The 16,745-nt window shown below is 47.4% G+C and overlaps 1 protein-coding gene across 1 annotated transcript; it reads right to left on the bottom strand.

Annotated features, from left to right (window-relative positions):
* Window positions 1-669: 669 nt before the first annotated feature.
* inhbab (inhibin subunit beta Ab) lies at window positions 670-15,747 on the bottom strand. Its single transcript, XM_064346130.1, has 2 exons — window positions 14,639-15,747; window positions 670-3,500 (listed from the first exon to the last, which is right to left on the bottom strand). Exons 1-2 carry the CDS (start codon window positions 15,081-15,083, stop codon window positions 2,716-2,718), a joined length of 1,230 nt encoding a protein of 409 aa, XP_064202200.1. The 5' UTR covers window positions 15,084-15,747; the 3' UTR covers window positions 670-2,715.
* Window positions 15,748-16,745: the final 998 nt, after the last annotated feature.

Here is a 16,745-nt window from a genome sequence, read left to right as displayed (position 1 = left end):
CGTCGCTCTGGCTAAGAGCGTCTGCCAAATGCCTGTAATGTAATGTAATGTATGCTTTTCTCAGTGGGTGGCATCAGCTGAAGTTTGCCAAGGGGATGAAAAGCAAAATGGAGTTGGCTTGTTTTCTGCTGGACCTGTACATAACATTATATCTAGCTATGCAGCTAGCTATGTTAAGTTTCTAGTTGGCTAAAGATGGGTGGCCTGCTTGGGGTGAGTGGGCACGTTTGAACACAGTGGAGGAGACTTCTTTGATTGTAAACACAGGACCACAACAAGGCTAAAAAATCCTGCATACACCTTTTATTGAAACCGAGTGATATAATTATGTGTCATTCTTAGTGTTTGGGTATAATTTTACAATTGATAGGTAACTCAACTTCATTCAGCAAGTTGCAAACTCTTGTTTTGAAGGCCACATGATTTATGCAGGTAATCATATAATGATTAATGCCACACGTGCAACATATGTGGCACAAATGGAATGGTACTCAAAACCATCCATCCATCCATTATCTATACCCGCTTATCCTGGGAAAGGTCACGGGGGGTGCTGGAGCCTATCCCAGCATGCATCGGGCGAGAGGCAGGAATACACCCTGGATAGGCTGCCAATCTATCGCAGGGCATACTCGAAACCAGATTAAAATGAATAACACAAAACATGCATTAGTGTACAACCCTTTAGCTTTAATGAAGAAAAAACACTATAAAATAAATTAGATTAAAAAACATAGCCACAAGCATTTTTTTGAATTGTACATCAAAGCAATGCAACAGATCAGTATCTGTATCTCTGTATATACAGAATAAAACAAAGCATTATTTTTTTTTATCTCAGTCCAAACACGTTCTTCAGTGTTGTTTCGTTCGCCTTGAGAAAATAAAACAAATACAACCATGTTTTTTTAATTTTTTCTCTTTGTAATTTTTTATCATTTTTTTTTTCCAGGTTTTCATCATTACTTTTTTTTGTACAATATCCATGTCAGGATCATCCTCACAAATTATATGTTTCCACTTTTTTATGTCGTAAAGATTTAATTTGCTTTACATAAGACATTGACAATGGTACAGTGTTGAATGAAGGAAATGCAGGTGGAAAGCAGCTCTTCTATCCCTTTGAAGAATAGGTTTTTGGAATGTTTTTCAATATTCTATGTCCATGCTCTAGAACTCAATTTAGCAGTATTGATTGTTACATCAGCATTAGAATGTTCAGTTAAGAACATTCCAATCACATATTTGTGACCTCTGTCCTTAAAGGGGTTAAATCAGTCAGGAAATAACATGTTGCTGGAAACAATGGCGATCGGCCAAGGATGAGTCCTTCTAATGCTTGCAGCAACCACAACAAGAAATATGTTCTTTAAAAGAACGAAAATATGGATAAGTGGTTTCTGAAATGGTTTCAAAAGTTTTATTTTAATTACCCCCAGTCCCCTCCACAAACATACACACAAACACAGACAAACACACACAAATGCACACACACACACATACACACACGCATGTTGGTCATAAGTGCTTTTTGTTTCTCATCAATGAACCGTGTTCAAATAATAAATGAGAACATTAGGACAATGTGCTTGGGTCCAAGATTTGGGGTGGTGGGGTGGTGGTGGGGGAGCAATGGGCAGGTCAGTTTTCACTCTCACACACGAGAGGACAAATAACAAAAGACTAGATGCTCTACAGAGCTGGTCTTCTTCAAAAATAACTACACTAAAATGGCCTCTCGATTTCACTTACACAAACTCTTTGGTGTTGCCCGAAGTGAAGTATAATATTAAGAAATGTGTGAATATTCTTCTGCTTTCTTTCTCTACATCTCCTTCCCTTCATTCACGTACTGTATGTGCTCTGTAATTCTGTACATTCGGAAATGCCACACCCCTTCTAAAAACTTTGAATAGGCTGAACACAATGTTGTTATAGTGCAAAATGTCAACGTTCAGAACGTTTTTCAAAAACAAAACATGATAATGGCAAGAAATAATAATAATAATAATAATAATAATAATAATAATAATAATAAATCGACAAATGTTTGGCTCCAGCAGCTGGTCAAACTTGTTTCTTTCAAGTATCTTTCAACGACAACAACAAAAACAATGTAACGTGAAAAAAAGTATTAAAAAGTCTTCCTCTTAGTTTGAAAAGGTAAACAATTCCAAAGCAAAAAACGAACGAAAAAAAAAACAAAATCACATCGTAATACTTGACAAGTTGCATAGTTTTGAGATTATTCAGGCACCTCATCGACGCGGTCTTTTTTCGTTTGCAGTGCAGAGAAGAGGGGATCGCACCACACCTCCGCAACATAAATATTCTCTCTTCTTCTTGCGCCCTTTTTTTTTGTAAAAAAAATATATTATGTATTTATTTATTTTTCTTTTCTTTTTTTTAATTTTTTAATATGAAAGTGCCACAGAGATACCCCCCATAAGGTTCAATAACGACTGAAAACAAATCAGCGTCGGGTCAGCGAGTCTCAAAATAATAATAATAATAATAATTAAAAAAACAACACTTTTTGTGAGTCTCCTTCCAAGAGGACCGTTGGCAAAGTCAATCGTCCATCCTCCGTTTGTCTTTTTTTATAACTTTTTTTTTGTCGTCAATTTTGACTCATTTTTTAAAAATGTACGTTTATTCATGTACCGATCGTTCCCCCCCCCCCCCCCCGCGGCCCAGGCCCCCGTAGGCGGAGCCTTACGAGCAGCCGCACTCCTCCACGATCATGTTCTGGATGTCCTTCTTGACGATCTTCTGCTCGTCGTCGTAGTAGAGCATGGACATGGCGCGCAGCCGCGTGGGCACGCAGCAGGACTTGATGTTTGTGAAGGGGGCGTAGCCGCGCATGCGGTAGTGGCTGATGACGGTGGAGTGGAAGGACAGGGAGGAGCCGGTGATGCTGGCCACGTGCCCGGGGCAGTCGCCCTCGCAGTAGTTGGCGTGGTAGCCGGACGGCGCGATGATCCAGTCGCTCCAGCCGATGTCCTTGAAGTTGACGTGGAACTGCTTCTTGCAGCAGGTGCGGATCTTGCCGTCGCACTCCAGCCCGCGCTTGCTGCGCCGGTGTCCCTGCTCGCCCGCCTGCCGCACCACCACCATGAGGAAGGGCCGGTGCGACTGCTCCCGCTCCCGCTTGGGGGCGTCGGCCAGCACGGGCGTGGCCCCGGCCTCGGCGCACTGCGGGCAGGACACCCGGAGGCCCAGCGTGCTGCCGCCGCGGTCCAGCAGGGCCTGGACGGTGCCGGAGACGGGCAGCGTGTGCCAGCCGCTGCGGCGCGTGTCCACCGTCTTCTCCGCGACGGAGACCTCCTGGGCCCGCCCGTCGGGCCCCTCCTGCCGGTGCAGGAGCCGGACGGCGACCTTGGCCCGGCTCCGGTTGCCCTTGGCCAGCCGGAGGAACAGCCAGACGTTGGCCTGCTCCACCAGCGACAGGTCATTGCCGTCCTTGGACATGTGGAAGTTGACGGAATCGCTGGAGTCGCCTGGAGGAGGGAGAGGGAGAGGGGAGAGGGAAGAGGACGGTTAGCAATCTGGACATTAAGCACGTTTCCATTTCATTCCAGTTTTAACTGGTAGCCCTTAAACCGTCATGGCTATTCGAAGTCAAGTGCCGTAAAAAGTCAAGTTCCTGCCTCTTGCCCGATGCGCACTGGGATAGGCTCCAGCACCCCACGCGACCCTGCCCAGGATAAGCGTGTATAGATAATGGATGGATGGATGGATGGAATATTTAATGGTTTGCTGATACGTGCCGATAACCATGCCAACATGCCAACAAGCGGATTACCTGCACTGATTTTTTTTTCACGCCAAGCATTGTGTGGCCAAATTCTACAATGACTAGAGTTGCTGCTGATCTTTTTCTTATTTTCATTAGTCATCATGCCATAGATGTTAACAGGGAAAAGGAAGCAGTTTGGTTGTTTGACTGCAAGGCACAGTGGAGTCCATTGTTTCCACAGTGTGCGTCACCAAAAATGTTCGCGGAGGAAAAACAGCTGAACAAATTCAAGCCAAAGGAGAAGAAAAAAAAAGACAGAGGAATAAACACCAAGAGTCCAGCCCCAATCACTTATCTACTTGTCTGCACTAATAACTTTTACAGTCAGCATCTCCGTCTGCAGTTCTTCGTCAACACCTCTATCCCCCTCAAAACATTTCCTGGACCTACGATTCTGGTATGCCGCTGTGTATACAAAGCGTGTCATATTATGACAAGGGCTTTACCAATACCGTGCACTTGACTGCGGACTGCAACGCGCTATTAAACTTGCAGCGTTCGGTTTTAAACAATCTGTAATCCATTTATGTGATGTTTTTTTTTTTTTTTTTTGAGAGAGGGGAGTGGACTAATTGAGGTAAAGAACCTCGCCCAAGGATTCACCAAAAAGTCACCCCCCCCGAATCTGATCCTACGACTCCGTGGGACCAGGGACCTTGTGGGCCCCCTTTTGGAGGAGCTGTTTCAGGGGAAAAAAAAAAAAAAACTGCCGATTTCTGGTCCCAACAGCTCACGGCTCAACAGGCGTGCCTCTACCCTCCCGCCATTGTGCGTTTATAATCGCGCGATAAAAACTCGCGTAAATAACCCTCTGTAATCACGCGCATCGCCTATCGGTTGTCTCTTTACGTAATACTAGGTTTCATTGGTTTCTTCTCACCAGGAATTTCCTGGAGTGATCCAATTCCATACGCTCAAAAGTATGTGTCATACTATCTTTGTAAACAGCCTAATGTGCCCCTTGAGTATCTAACCCCGGTCCACGTAAGTGGGTATTAGGCAGCCATTTTTTCTCTCTGTCTCTCTTGAATTTGCACCACAGAATTGCTTTTGAAAGGATATAATGGAGAGTTTAACAAGCGACCAGAGGTATCGCCTTTGACCTTGTCTTCTCAGGTAACCCTGTACAGTAAGACCTGGAAACCAGTAAAAAGTACAGGGCAGGGCTGGGCTGCATGTGCAGAATGTAAGGAGAACAATCACTGACCTCAGCCAATGATAAGGCCGCATTTCAAGGACACCATAAAAAACTGAAACATACTGAGCTGAAGTCCAACTTTCATAGATCTATTTTATTTCTTTTTGCATATGCCCTATATTTTCCATTTTATGGAATCCAATCTTTTAGCATATTCCACTGTCTAGAAAGTTATTTATACGCTGAGAACGTTATAGAAAATGATGAAATGCGTGAGCCTTCGGGAAATTATTCACATATATTTTACAAAGGTAAACAGTCGTTCTGTGGACGAGAGGATACGTTACCAGCAAAAAATTTACAGAGGAGCTCCGTCAGGTCTCAAACTGAGTAAGCAACGAAGAGTATTTATCATGAACCACCACTTTTTTTGAGACAGATACAGTAAATACTGTTAAAAAGGCATTATGGTCTGCCGTTTTCCAGCTTGTTCCGAGGCGCTCGCACAACTCTTGCCGCTGGGCTGTTTTATGAGATAAGAAAACATTTTTTCATCCTTAATGCAGGCCGTAACAGTAACAATGCCATAACATTAGTCTGCTCGTAAAGTAAACAGCCATCGCGGAGCTGTCCAAACACAGCTGCGACTGTTGCGGTATTTGAACGGTTCGCCGCTACGAGTCGGTGCGCCACGCCTCCGTTTTCGGGTGCCCTGTCAGGTGACGGCATTATAACCGCGACCCCCCGGAGCCGAGCGCGGCCCTCGTACTCGGCGAGGGGGTGTTTGGCCTCGAAAACCTCGCCGGCGAGGTCGCTTCTGAAAGCGGCAGAGAAGAGATCCTGCAGCAGGGCAGTCCAAAACCCTGTTCCTGGAGATCTACCGACCGTCCCATTAAGTTGTCACCCCAACTCTAAGGAGGCACACCTCTTTCAACAGCTAGAGAAGGGCTGCCCAGCCCTGTTCCTGGAGAGCTATAGTCCTGTAGGTTTTTCACTCCAACCCTAACAAAGGGTTAGAGTGAAAACCTTCATTCAACAGCTAGAGCAGGGCTGCCCAACCCTGTTCCTGGAGATCTACCATCCCATAGATTTCTCAACCCTAATTCAGCACACATGATTCTACTGGTTAAGTAGCTCAACAGAATCTCTAGCTGTTGAATACGGTGTGCTTTGTTAGGGTTGGAGTGAAAACTTACAGGATGGAAAGATCTCCAGGAACAGGGTTGGGCAGCCATGGGCTACAGAGATGCGCTGTATACTTTCAATAACCAGGCCATGAGAGTACAGTTTGCGCAGCTGTCCCAGACAGAAATCTGGAAAATAGCATTCCTATTATGTCTTTCTGTAGGGTGGGGGGAGGGCGGGCAGCAGCAGTAGGACCTGACAGGTTAACAAACCATCAGTGGGATTCCCTGTCACGTCCAACCATCTATGTTGTGTTCAATAATCCTGCTCCTTATGTCGATTATAGTGGTTAAACACCCCCCCCCCCCCAAAACCTCCACTAGTGCCCCTACCCTTCTGAGACCTGGCAGATAAAAGTTTTTTTTTTCCCCCATAACTCTATAATAAAGGGTCCTGGATGAAAAAAAAAGTGTTGCAGTGAAAATCGTTAAAAAATACATGATTTGTTTTATTTTTATTGAATGCCAGTTGTAGTATAGGTTTCAGCACAGTAGAACATATATGGTTCTTGAGATTAAGACCCGAAACTCATGTCCCCTACAGAAAATGACAAAAAATGCCTTGCTGGGTCTTAGCAGGCGACTGCTGATAGGCAGCTCCAGGTGCACACCACCTCCCCTCCACTTCTCTACTCCCAGCTCCTTATGTGACGTTGTTCCTGATTCACTCCACGTAGCTGACGAACGACGAGTTAGAAAGCAAACACTTGCACTTGCACAGAAGTGCACACTGTTCTTACTGGCCAGGAGCGCGCTGAGTGCACCAGAGTTTGAAAGTGAGTTGAAAGCAAGTGCTCTGCTCATTCATAACTGCTTATAACATCTTTAGGAGTGTACTGACTGAGCGTACCGGAGTTTGAAAGCGAGCCCTTCTGCTCACGCATAACTGCCTATAACTCTTCTTTAGGAGCGCAGAGTGGTCCAGAGTTTGAAAGCAAGTGCTCTCTGCGCATTCATAACTGCACATAACTCTTTTTTATCGCAAAAAAGGATTGAGTTTCCTTCCCTTTGTGCCTGACTTGTTCGTTGATGAAACACGATCACAAGCAGGAAACAAAAGGGGCACTGCCCACACAGCTGAAAGCTTCATTTGTTTTATTCTCTCTCTCTCTCTCTCCCTCTCTCCTTCTCCCTCTCTCTCTCCCTCTCTCTCTCTCTCCCTTTCTCCTTTTCCCTCTCTCTCTCTCACTCTCTCTCTCTCTCTTTCTCTCTCTCTCTCTCTAGCAGCAGCAATCATGAAAATCCTTCGCTCCTGAATAAGGAGCTTACTATCTTTGGGTCATTCTGCTCATGGCCTCTTCTGTCATGCAGCCCTGGTTTCGTGGTGCCGTATCGCCGTACCCGCAATCAGAACCACTCGGTGGGCAACGAACCGCTCAAGACCCCCGTGCTGGGCGCTGACGGGACTCTGAGGATTTGAGTGACGGGGAGGAGCGGAGCATTCCCGGGATGGGGGGCTGGAGGGGACAGCTGCCCTGGCATCTGGAATGGCTGAAGTGGCCCTGGCGGTCCCCGAGGAGGGTACTTGGAGGTGCCACCGCCCGGGACACAAGTGCTGCATGTGTGCCAAAGGTCATCCGTGCCAGCGGTCACGTAACCTCCTCCGTTTCCCCTGGCCTGTGGAGACGGCTCTCTCTCTCTCTCTCTCTCTCTCTCTCTCTCTGTCTCTCTCTCACTCTCTTTCTCTGTCTCTCTCTCTCTCTCTCTCTCTCTCTCTCTCACTCCCTTTCTCTGACACTCTCTCTTGCTCTCATTCTCTTTCTCTCTCTCTCTCTCTCTGTCCCACTCTCTCTCCGTCTCTCGTGCTTTAGTTCTCTCACCTCTAATAATCAAACATGAACTACAAGAGGCGTGTATTTAGAAGGGCAGGCAAGTGTATACAGGGCCTTCAGTGAGAAATTGCCAAACTCACTAACATTTTCCATCCACTGGGATTTGAGGTAGCACACAGAAGTATCGATGTGTTATTTTTCTTACAAGTTAATAGAAAGCTGCAGCAATGTTTGTGACGTATCTTTGACTGAAAGTCCACTCAGCATGCATTGACTAATTTTGGTAGGCCCTCCTGGCTATAGGATCATAGGCCACGCTGTTGTCTGGTTGGTGTGACACCATAAATGAGTCACCTCACCCAAACAAGGTGCGCACGTGAATGCACGAACGTTCCAAACCTGGACGTACTCCAAACCATACCTCACCTTTACGGCTGTGATGGATTTTTTCTTTTTTTTTTTCTTTAAAAAGCGTGCTAAGACACTAATGGCAACGGCGACGACAATGGCGGTGATCACGCTCTTGGCGATTACGACGGGGCCTCATTGTGCTGAGTTACATGAGCGCGGGCACGATCGCCAAGCCCTGCAGGAAGCAGCGGGCGAGACGAGCGATCGAATGAGGGTTGCAACAGTTCGGGAAGAGCGAGGGAAACGACGCTGGGCCCGTATCGCATTGCACATCCATTCAGCCGCCTGCCAACTCCGAAAAAGATCCATACTGTACCTCTTTGGCTCCTGTCTCCCCCCCCCCACCACCCCCCATCCCCTCCATCCCGCGCCCCCCCCCCCTCCCCCTCTCTCCCTGGTAGCACAGAAACACACAGAACTTTCCCTCACCATTTGATGGGCTGCATATGCATAAACCTGGACATGACACAGTGGTGGTGAAGAGGTGTGTGGGGTGGGGGGGGGGGGGGGGGTGGGCTGAGTTCTCAGAAAGTGGTAATTCAACCTTTCATTAGCCTTCTGTGGGACGTGATAGATGTTTACACTGCCTAGTACAGCTTATAGCAAAGGGATTTCGTGAAGGGGCTGAAAATCGCACCAGTGCACAAAGTCGCTCGCTTCTTTTTTGCAAAATAGCAATTTCATCAATTCATGCATGTGCGAATGAGAAAAGATGTTAATGTTCATGCAATGTCCAATGAGGTGTTCTTGTCACTGATGACGCTGTAAAACCGCCATCAAAAATATGAAAAATATGCTATGTTTGAGTGAAACTCTGCAACTACAGTGACACCAGGCAGTGAGAACCCAAACGAATAGATTACTTCCATGATTTTACACTGAATAGTTGCATTGGAATTTTAGCTTAAATTATACTGTGCAGTTCTTTTGCGAATATAAGTTTGTTTGCTTGCTCGAGGGCACTATGTTTCTCATGGAACGACAACAAGTTTCAATTGATTGACCTTCTAGTGGAAGTTAATGTGGACACATGGTCAATGTTTGACTTGATTTCTGATTTGATATCTTTCATTGAGAAAAGTCCTTGGGTTATAAAAACCGATCGATGAGCACAGAATACACAGTTCCCTTCTGGATAAGTACACTGTCAAGCTGGGAAAATAAGAATGGAATTAAAATATTGCGGCCTTGCAACTTAATAGCCATACTAAAAACAAAAGTTTAAAAAAAATGTTTAAAAAAATGAAGTAACATTAGTAGATGTGCACCTTTTAAAAACAGGATTGCGGGACTTCTAAGCGACGTAGCTCAAAAGGACAGCGCACATTTTGTGGGCTTGTTCTGGTTTCAGTCCCTATGATGTTCTGGACAGCAGCGATTTGGCATAGGGGTCTCAAACTCCCGTCCTGGGGGCCCACAGTCTTGTGATCTCCTTTCAATCAATAGCCAGTTTAGGCCTCGAAAAGAAAGGTGTGCAGACTCTTTAGCCAATCAGAGACTTGAATGAAGCATACAAGTGCAGGAACACATAGAAAACAAGTAGACCCTCCAGAATCTGGATTTGAGATCCCTGGTTTAGAGGACACTTGACTGTGATTCTTCTTATCCAAAGAGGGTCAGGTTGGGTGTTTTTTTTGTTTAAGCCCAACACTAAGAGACCTGCTTCTACTTATCAAGGTCTTGATCAAAGACCACGATTAGTTAATTAGTTGAATCAGGTGGAATCACGGAGCTGGGCTAGAACGAAAAACCTGCACCCTGCACCCGCACCGGCCCAGTTCAGATAATGTTGGACGACCCCGATCTTGGGTTTGCCAGCGATGGTGACTCAGCACCCAGCATCACTTTCAGTTGCAAAACTCCCCATAACTGCCCCGCCAGGTCAGCGGGGATGAGGAACACATGTCGCGGGGGTTTTTTCCCCCCCTTCAGTGGCGGGGCACGCTAACGACCGACTGCTCGCAATTTGTAGGCCCTTTCATCTCGACTTTTGCGCAATGTCCCACGGGCGCGACCGTAAACAAATCCGAGCGATTATGAGCAACAGGAGCCGGGGTGCCACGGCAACGGAAGGACCGGCGCGCACGCCAGAATTCCGCTAGCGACGTCGCGTCTAATTTATGACTTCGTTCGGGAGAGCAAACGGCTGTGAAATTGGCAAGCATCTCTCTCTCTCTTTCTCTATCTCTCTCTGTCTCTCTTTCTTTCTTTATCCCCCTCCCTCTCCCTTTACCAGCCTTCAAAGCTTCGGTCCAATAAGGAGAGGCCTCACACAGGTAGCCCCCGCCCACGGACCCTCCTCCCACTGGCTGCACAGCCCAAAGCAATTACCGGAACCTGCATTTCATTGAATGAAGCAATTACGCCTGGCCTACGGTCCTGTGGGCTGGCTCGGCTGGAACTCATCCCCCTGCACATCGTTAATTCTCCTAATTTCATAAATATTTGAGTAGGTCAATTTTTTTTTTTTTTTTTAAATCTGCAGTTCATTCAAAGCCTATTTATAGCCCAGAGGCATTGTCATGCACATTTATGTAAGCAGGCTGTGACAGAACGTGTCGTCATAGACTCTTTCTTCATCAGAGGATTAGGTGGATACCAGCTTTTGAAACTTAGCTCGGAGTTTTGTGGGTGTGTGTTACACGAGAGCTCAAACTTAAAGCTATTTTTTTTTTTTTTTTTTCATTCTCCGTGTAACAGTACACCCAGCGCAGCGGTAATGAATACCCGCTGTTAATTAAAACTTTATATCCTTACTTAAATATCAAGCATCATGTCATATGAACAGTGAGAACTTCCACACCTGAACTATTTGATAAATATTTTAAAAAAAGGTATTCTAACCCGATGCTTTCTCTCGAAGGTGATATCAATGGTGGTGTTTTTAAGTCGCTCGCCGAGATAATTAGAAATAACACATTGGTTAAGTGATTTAATTTTCTTTATTTTCCCATGAGATCACATTAGGGTAACTGTGAAATAAGAGACCGCCCAAGAACGTGAAGCTCTACTTCACTGGCCTTCTTTATAGCAGAGAGGTCAGCCTCATTGTTTGAGTTGTTTTGCATTAATTTGTTGTCCTGTGTGGGAGCCAGTCTCTCTCTCTCTCTCTCTCTCTCTCTCTCTCTCTCTCTCCCTCGCTCTCGCTTGAGCACGCTCTTGAGTTTGGCTTCCCCACGGTTGAGTTTTAAAACAGCGGAGTGCAGCCGGGACTTGTTTTGAGTCACAATAAAACTGATACCATTCAAACAAGCAAGGTTACTCCCGAGCTCCATGTGGAGCAGAGGCTCTGGTCCTCCGTGTTATGAAGAAATTATCTAGCAAAAGAAATAGAGGACAGAAACACTGGTGCAGCGGCGTGGGGGAAACGCAGCTGCCCCTGTCTCTGTTGTGTGCTCCTTCCTCCAGTGTTTTCATTTCAGTATCACATGTACAGTAATGGGAGACAGCTATTAGATTTTTCTTTTAATCAGTGAACACTAAAAAACAGAAAACATTTTTTGTGTTTTGATGATCCCCAATGGTGCAATTCCAATGGAATTCCATTACACAGAAACGCTGATAGACACCCAGTCCAATTAAAGGGGGGGCGAGGTCAGGGTGGTGTTATTATCCGGTATGATCATTGTAACACCAGTGTTACTTGGCAGTGTGGTTTTTAATGAATGCTAATCCTACTATGCGTGCAGTGTTGTTGGCATTCCTGTTTAATGCACTGGCGTACATTTCCAAACCACAGTTTAAAACGTGCCGAACGTTGGCGCCCGGCGCCTACCGCCTACACACGCAGGACCGCTGAGGTTCCTCACACACACACACACACGGGCGCGCGCACGCATGCTGTAGATTTAGAAGAGTGTATAAATCACACAGCAGTAAAAAAAAGAGGGGAACATCCAGCAGGCACCCTGGTGGCGCTTGTCGTTACCCGCCCTGCCCGACGAGGCTACAGCTGAGCGACAAATTTCGTGCACTGTCTCACACACACACACACACACACACACACACACAAAAAAGTGTTCGCTCTGAATTAAAGCGAAGTAAGTTTGCTTGCGTGCGCCCTCGGCTGAGCCGAATACGGGAAGGAGCTTCTCTTTCCTGACCGTCGCTCCCATGCTATCATTACTGGCCGAGCGGACGCCAGACAGCCGTTATTATCTCCAGGCAAAGGACCCGCATCACAGCGCGTCGCGGAAAAGCTGGAACGAGAGTAAATAGGTCCCCCCCCGCCCCCCCGTCCCCAAACCCGTGGCGCTGTCCCTCGGCCCGACGGAAAAGAGGGCGGCCGGATGTTTTGAAGGGACAGGAGAATAGCGGCGAACTCGTGGAAGTCTTCTGCGGTTGGCTGCTGGCGCCCTTCCACCGGAGCGAACGCGGGGATTCTGGGGGGGGGGGGGGGGGGGGGTTTTAACGACGCATCCTGAGGAATTCGCGCGAAGACGGTGCGGCTGATGTCCTCGTTACGGAAGGGCGGTCAACTCAACGAGCGTTCTCTGTGCGATTTACGCACAGCCAACTTTTGAGTGTGTTTGGAAACGGGAGGGTTGGGGAAAATGAATGTTTTTTATGTTTTTTTTTAATCCATGTTCAGTCAGCATTTAATGTGTTAATTGTATAATTATCGCTTCGAATTCATTCCTGATGGCGATGCTTGTCTCGTGTACTTCCTGGTTTCCTGTGGGTATCTCGATCTGGGAATTTCCTGTTGTAAAGTGTTTTTAGACGTTTGTTGAAGAAGCGCATTCACAGTGTCTGTCCAACAGAAGTAAACTGCGCCTTGGTTTTGACATCAACACGTTTCAGTTCTACAGGCTTTATTTTATTGGAAGTAACAACCCCCCCCCCCTCCGCCTTCGACCCCCCCCGCCCCCTAATTCTTTGTGTGACGGTCCCCTTCTTTTGATTCATATTGCTCTCATTTTTTGCTCTCCAAAGACTCTCTGTTTAAATTAAGCCTGTTCCGAAAGTGACAAGGTACAGTAAGCACCAGTCCGCGCACGGATGTCGGATGACATCGCCGGCGTCTTTCTGAAGAAAGTGTGTCGCAAACGGGAACACTCCGCACCGCTAAGTTTAACGCGCTCCATAACAGCCCGCCCGACATCACACCTGAGGGAGAAGAGGCTATCGCTAAAAAAAAATCTAAAAGAATGCAGGCGTGAGCTCGGCACAAAAAAAAAAACTCATCGTTCGAGCACGTCCTGAGCTTCGCGTTCCAATTTTGTACCTTCGGAAAGAGAAAGAGGCTAAATATAGTCGTCCCTCACTATAATGACTTATCTCCTCCGGCGTTACAGTCTACTTTTTTCATAAGGTCCCTCTGAAGTCTCGAGCACGAGGATGTTGGCACTCTTTGTTCGTGTAAATGTTCACAGACCTACCGAGCAATAATTTCACAAAGTAAGGTGATTTTCTTGCGATCGATCAAACGAGAGGAAATTATCCCGACCAACGGAACAAACGGTCCTATAAAATTTTAACTTCTACATCCCGTGCTTTTATTTTAAAAGTCAGCTCGAGAGTGTTATGTAAGCCGAATTGCACTAAGGATCAAAGCACCTCACGCTGGGTGCATTGGGTAAACCTTGCACAGTAGTTTAAGGACAGGACATTTCAGAGCACCAGAAGCAAAGTTATTTCACACATCACGAGCTGCAGTTTGCCATTGTCAGTTTTAACTGCCTGGGAAAGAAGGTGGAAATTTCTACAACTTCTGAGCGCTATTAGGAAGTGTAAAATTGCTGCAGGGAATGACAGTAAACTGTTTTACAGCATGTACGCTAGCCTGAGCCCAAGTGTATGAGTGTAGTGTATGCCCCAAAAAAAAAGGGGGCTTCACAGATGAAGGCTGTCCGGTTATTTTAAACAGCGAGAGGTAAGCCGGTCCCGCGAAAAGGAGGGGGATGGATGTGTTTAGTTACCGCCGTCCCCATCCCGTGGAGCCGTTCTCCCTTCATGTCAACAGGTTTCCCTTAATCTCTTAACATCTGCTGGGGGAATCAAGATTCCTGCTGCTACCTCTGGCATCAGCCTCTCCTTAAACCGACCAATCATCCTGTCAGGGAGCTTTTCCTCGAAAGACCCGTTGCGCTCACGGACCCATCTGACAGCTCCCTCAGCTCGGCCGTGGGTTCGCGCCCGACCGCGTAGGCTACCGCACGCAGCATCGCGCGTTTCGGGCTTTCAACACCCGCGTGGACGGACGGACGGACGGACAGATAGACGGGCGGACGGACGGACGCTGGCCACTTATCGGCCACGTACCGCACACAGCACCACACATTCTCACGCTTTATACACCCGTGTGGACGGACGGACGGACGGAGGGACTCACCGGCCTCGGCGAAGGTGATGATCTCGGAGGTCTGCTCGGCCTGCTCGCTGATCTCGGCGTGCCGCTGGCCCTCGTCCTCGATCTCCACGCTGCCGTCCTGGCCCACGCGGCCCACGTGCAGCTTCCGCAGGGCGTTGAGGAGGGCGGCGCGCGGCACGGGCCGCGTGATGTTGGGCCGCTCGCTCAGGTGCAGCATGCTCAGGATGTGCCGCTTAACCGCCTCCACCATGTCCGGCCGAGCCGCCGGCTCCTCGGGGAGCCGGGCCAGGGCGCAGGACGGGCAGGCCGTGGCCGACGGGCTCCCCTCGGCCCCGCCCCCACCCGCCGCCGCCGCCGCCGCCGCCGCCTCCTCTGACGGCGAGCCGGGAGGCGCAGGGGAGCAGCCCGCAGCCGAAATCCCGGAGAGGAGCAACAACATTCCACTCAACAGGGCCAATGAAGACATCCTCGGTGGGAGGTGCCCTGGAGACTCTGACGAGCGGCGCTGACAGAAGCGACTGGCGAACGCAGCTGACGCCTCTCCCGCTCTGCCGCTACCGCCGCGGAGCGCCAACGCTGGCTGAGTTAAAATTTACAAACTGTGTGTGCGCGCAGTACGCGTGTGTCTGTGTGTGTGTGCACGTGTGTTCGTGTGTGTGTGTGTGTGTGTGTGTGCCTGTGTCTACCTGTATGTGTGTGACAAGCAAGAAGAAGAAGAAGAAGAAAAAAAAGTTGTTGCAGTTAATCGAATCAAAAAGTAAATTTTCTTTAAAAAAAAAAAAAAGTATAATCCTGCTTTGAAGAAGTTTTTTTTTTTTGTTTGTTTTTTTTTCTTTTTCTTTCTTTTTTTGGCAGGAAGAACGGCAGGCTGGAGCTGAGAGATTTACAGGTCTGGTCTCGTCCTTCTGCGGTCTCGTCCGGTCCTCCGGAAAGTTTGAGCGGCGCGCGGGATACTCTGCTTCTCTGCTGCCCCAGGGATGTTCAGAGCTCTGGAGAAGTCTAGTAGTGCTCAGTCTGTAGGACTTGAATGGTTTTGTGGAAGTGGGCTGGGTTAATGCTCTCTCCCTCTCTCTCTCTTTCTCTCTCTCTCTCTCGCTCTCTCTGGACTTCTCACTCTCTCTTTCCCTGACTGTAATTATACCTCTCTCCCTCCCTCCTCCCTCCTCCCTCTCTCCACTACTATCTCACTCACTATTACTGACTCACCACTTTTTTTCATCTCTCTCTCTCTCTCTCTCTCTCTCTTTTCTGGCAGTCACCCGACAGATTACATATCATCTTTTCCGCCAGTGTTGGCAAGGGGCTTTTTTTGTTTGTTGAATTAACCATGTGTTCGTTTGACACAGGAGTGATGTAAAAAAAAAAATAATAATTCCCTTTGCCACGCTTAACAATATCTTTTCTATTTTACTGTTTCTCACTCATGCCAAGCCTTTCGTGCCGTATGACACATTCAGCGTATAGCTGCATGACATACAGTATAGCTGTCATTTGAAGTGTGAGGTGAGTCATATATCTGTCTGTTTGTCTGTCTGTCTGCTTGCTTATCAGATTACCAGCTTGCCTCTCTGTTGGTCTTCATGTATTTTGGTATGAAATAAGTGCAAATTCTTTGAGTTCCTCTTTGGTCGCTGTGGTTTGTGGTCATTTGACTATGGGAAGATCCGCTTTTCGTCATGAACGTACGTTTCTAAATATTTCAAAAATCTTTCTCCATATTCAGACTTTACTTGGAAAAACGACCAGTTTTGAGAATTGTAGCACCACAGTATCGTCACTCTGGAAGGGGAAAAAGGATTTCTGCGTACCCCTTTTTTAGTTCGTGATTAATTCGCACCGCGTGGATTCACCGGGAAGAGAAGGCTGGGCCACTTCCTGCACTCCCCTTGGTGGACGTCTTTTGGGAATCTCTGTGACACGGGCGGACCTCAGTCTGACATCACAAAAAAAAAAACGTGCGCTGTCATCAGAGTCGCAGACAATTTAATCACAAAAAAAAACACAGGAGGAAATGACTTTCACCCCTGCTTTAAATCACCCAGCGACGAGGAATGCACTTAAGGGCGAAGTCATCTCGACCCCCGGGTCTTTAAAGCCCCCACAACAAGGGCTTTTATGATCTTAAGTG

This window comes from Anguilla rostrata, chromosome 8 (genome assembly GCF_018555375.3).
Source record: "Anguilla rostrata isolate EN2019 chromosome 8, ASM1855537v3, whole genome shotgun sequence".
NCBI classification, from domain to species: domain Eukaryota; kingdom Metazoa; phylum Chordata; class Actinopteri; order Anguilliformes; family Anguillidae; genus Anguilla; species Anguilla rostrata.
The sequence above is the reverse complement of the archived record's forward strand: the minus strand, read 5'-3'. Positions and strand labels throughout refer to the sequence as shown.

Excerpts from the sequence above, each read along its gene's own strand:
- inhbab (XM_064346130.1), bottom strand. The coding sequence starts at position 15,083 with ATGTCTTCATTGGCCCTGTTGAGTGGAATGTTGTTGCTCCTCTCCGGG. Across the intron at positions 3,501-14,638 it reads CATCACCTTCGCCGAGGCCG|GCGACTCCAGCGATTCCGTC; the intron begins GTGAGTCCCTCC and ends TCCCTCCTCCAG.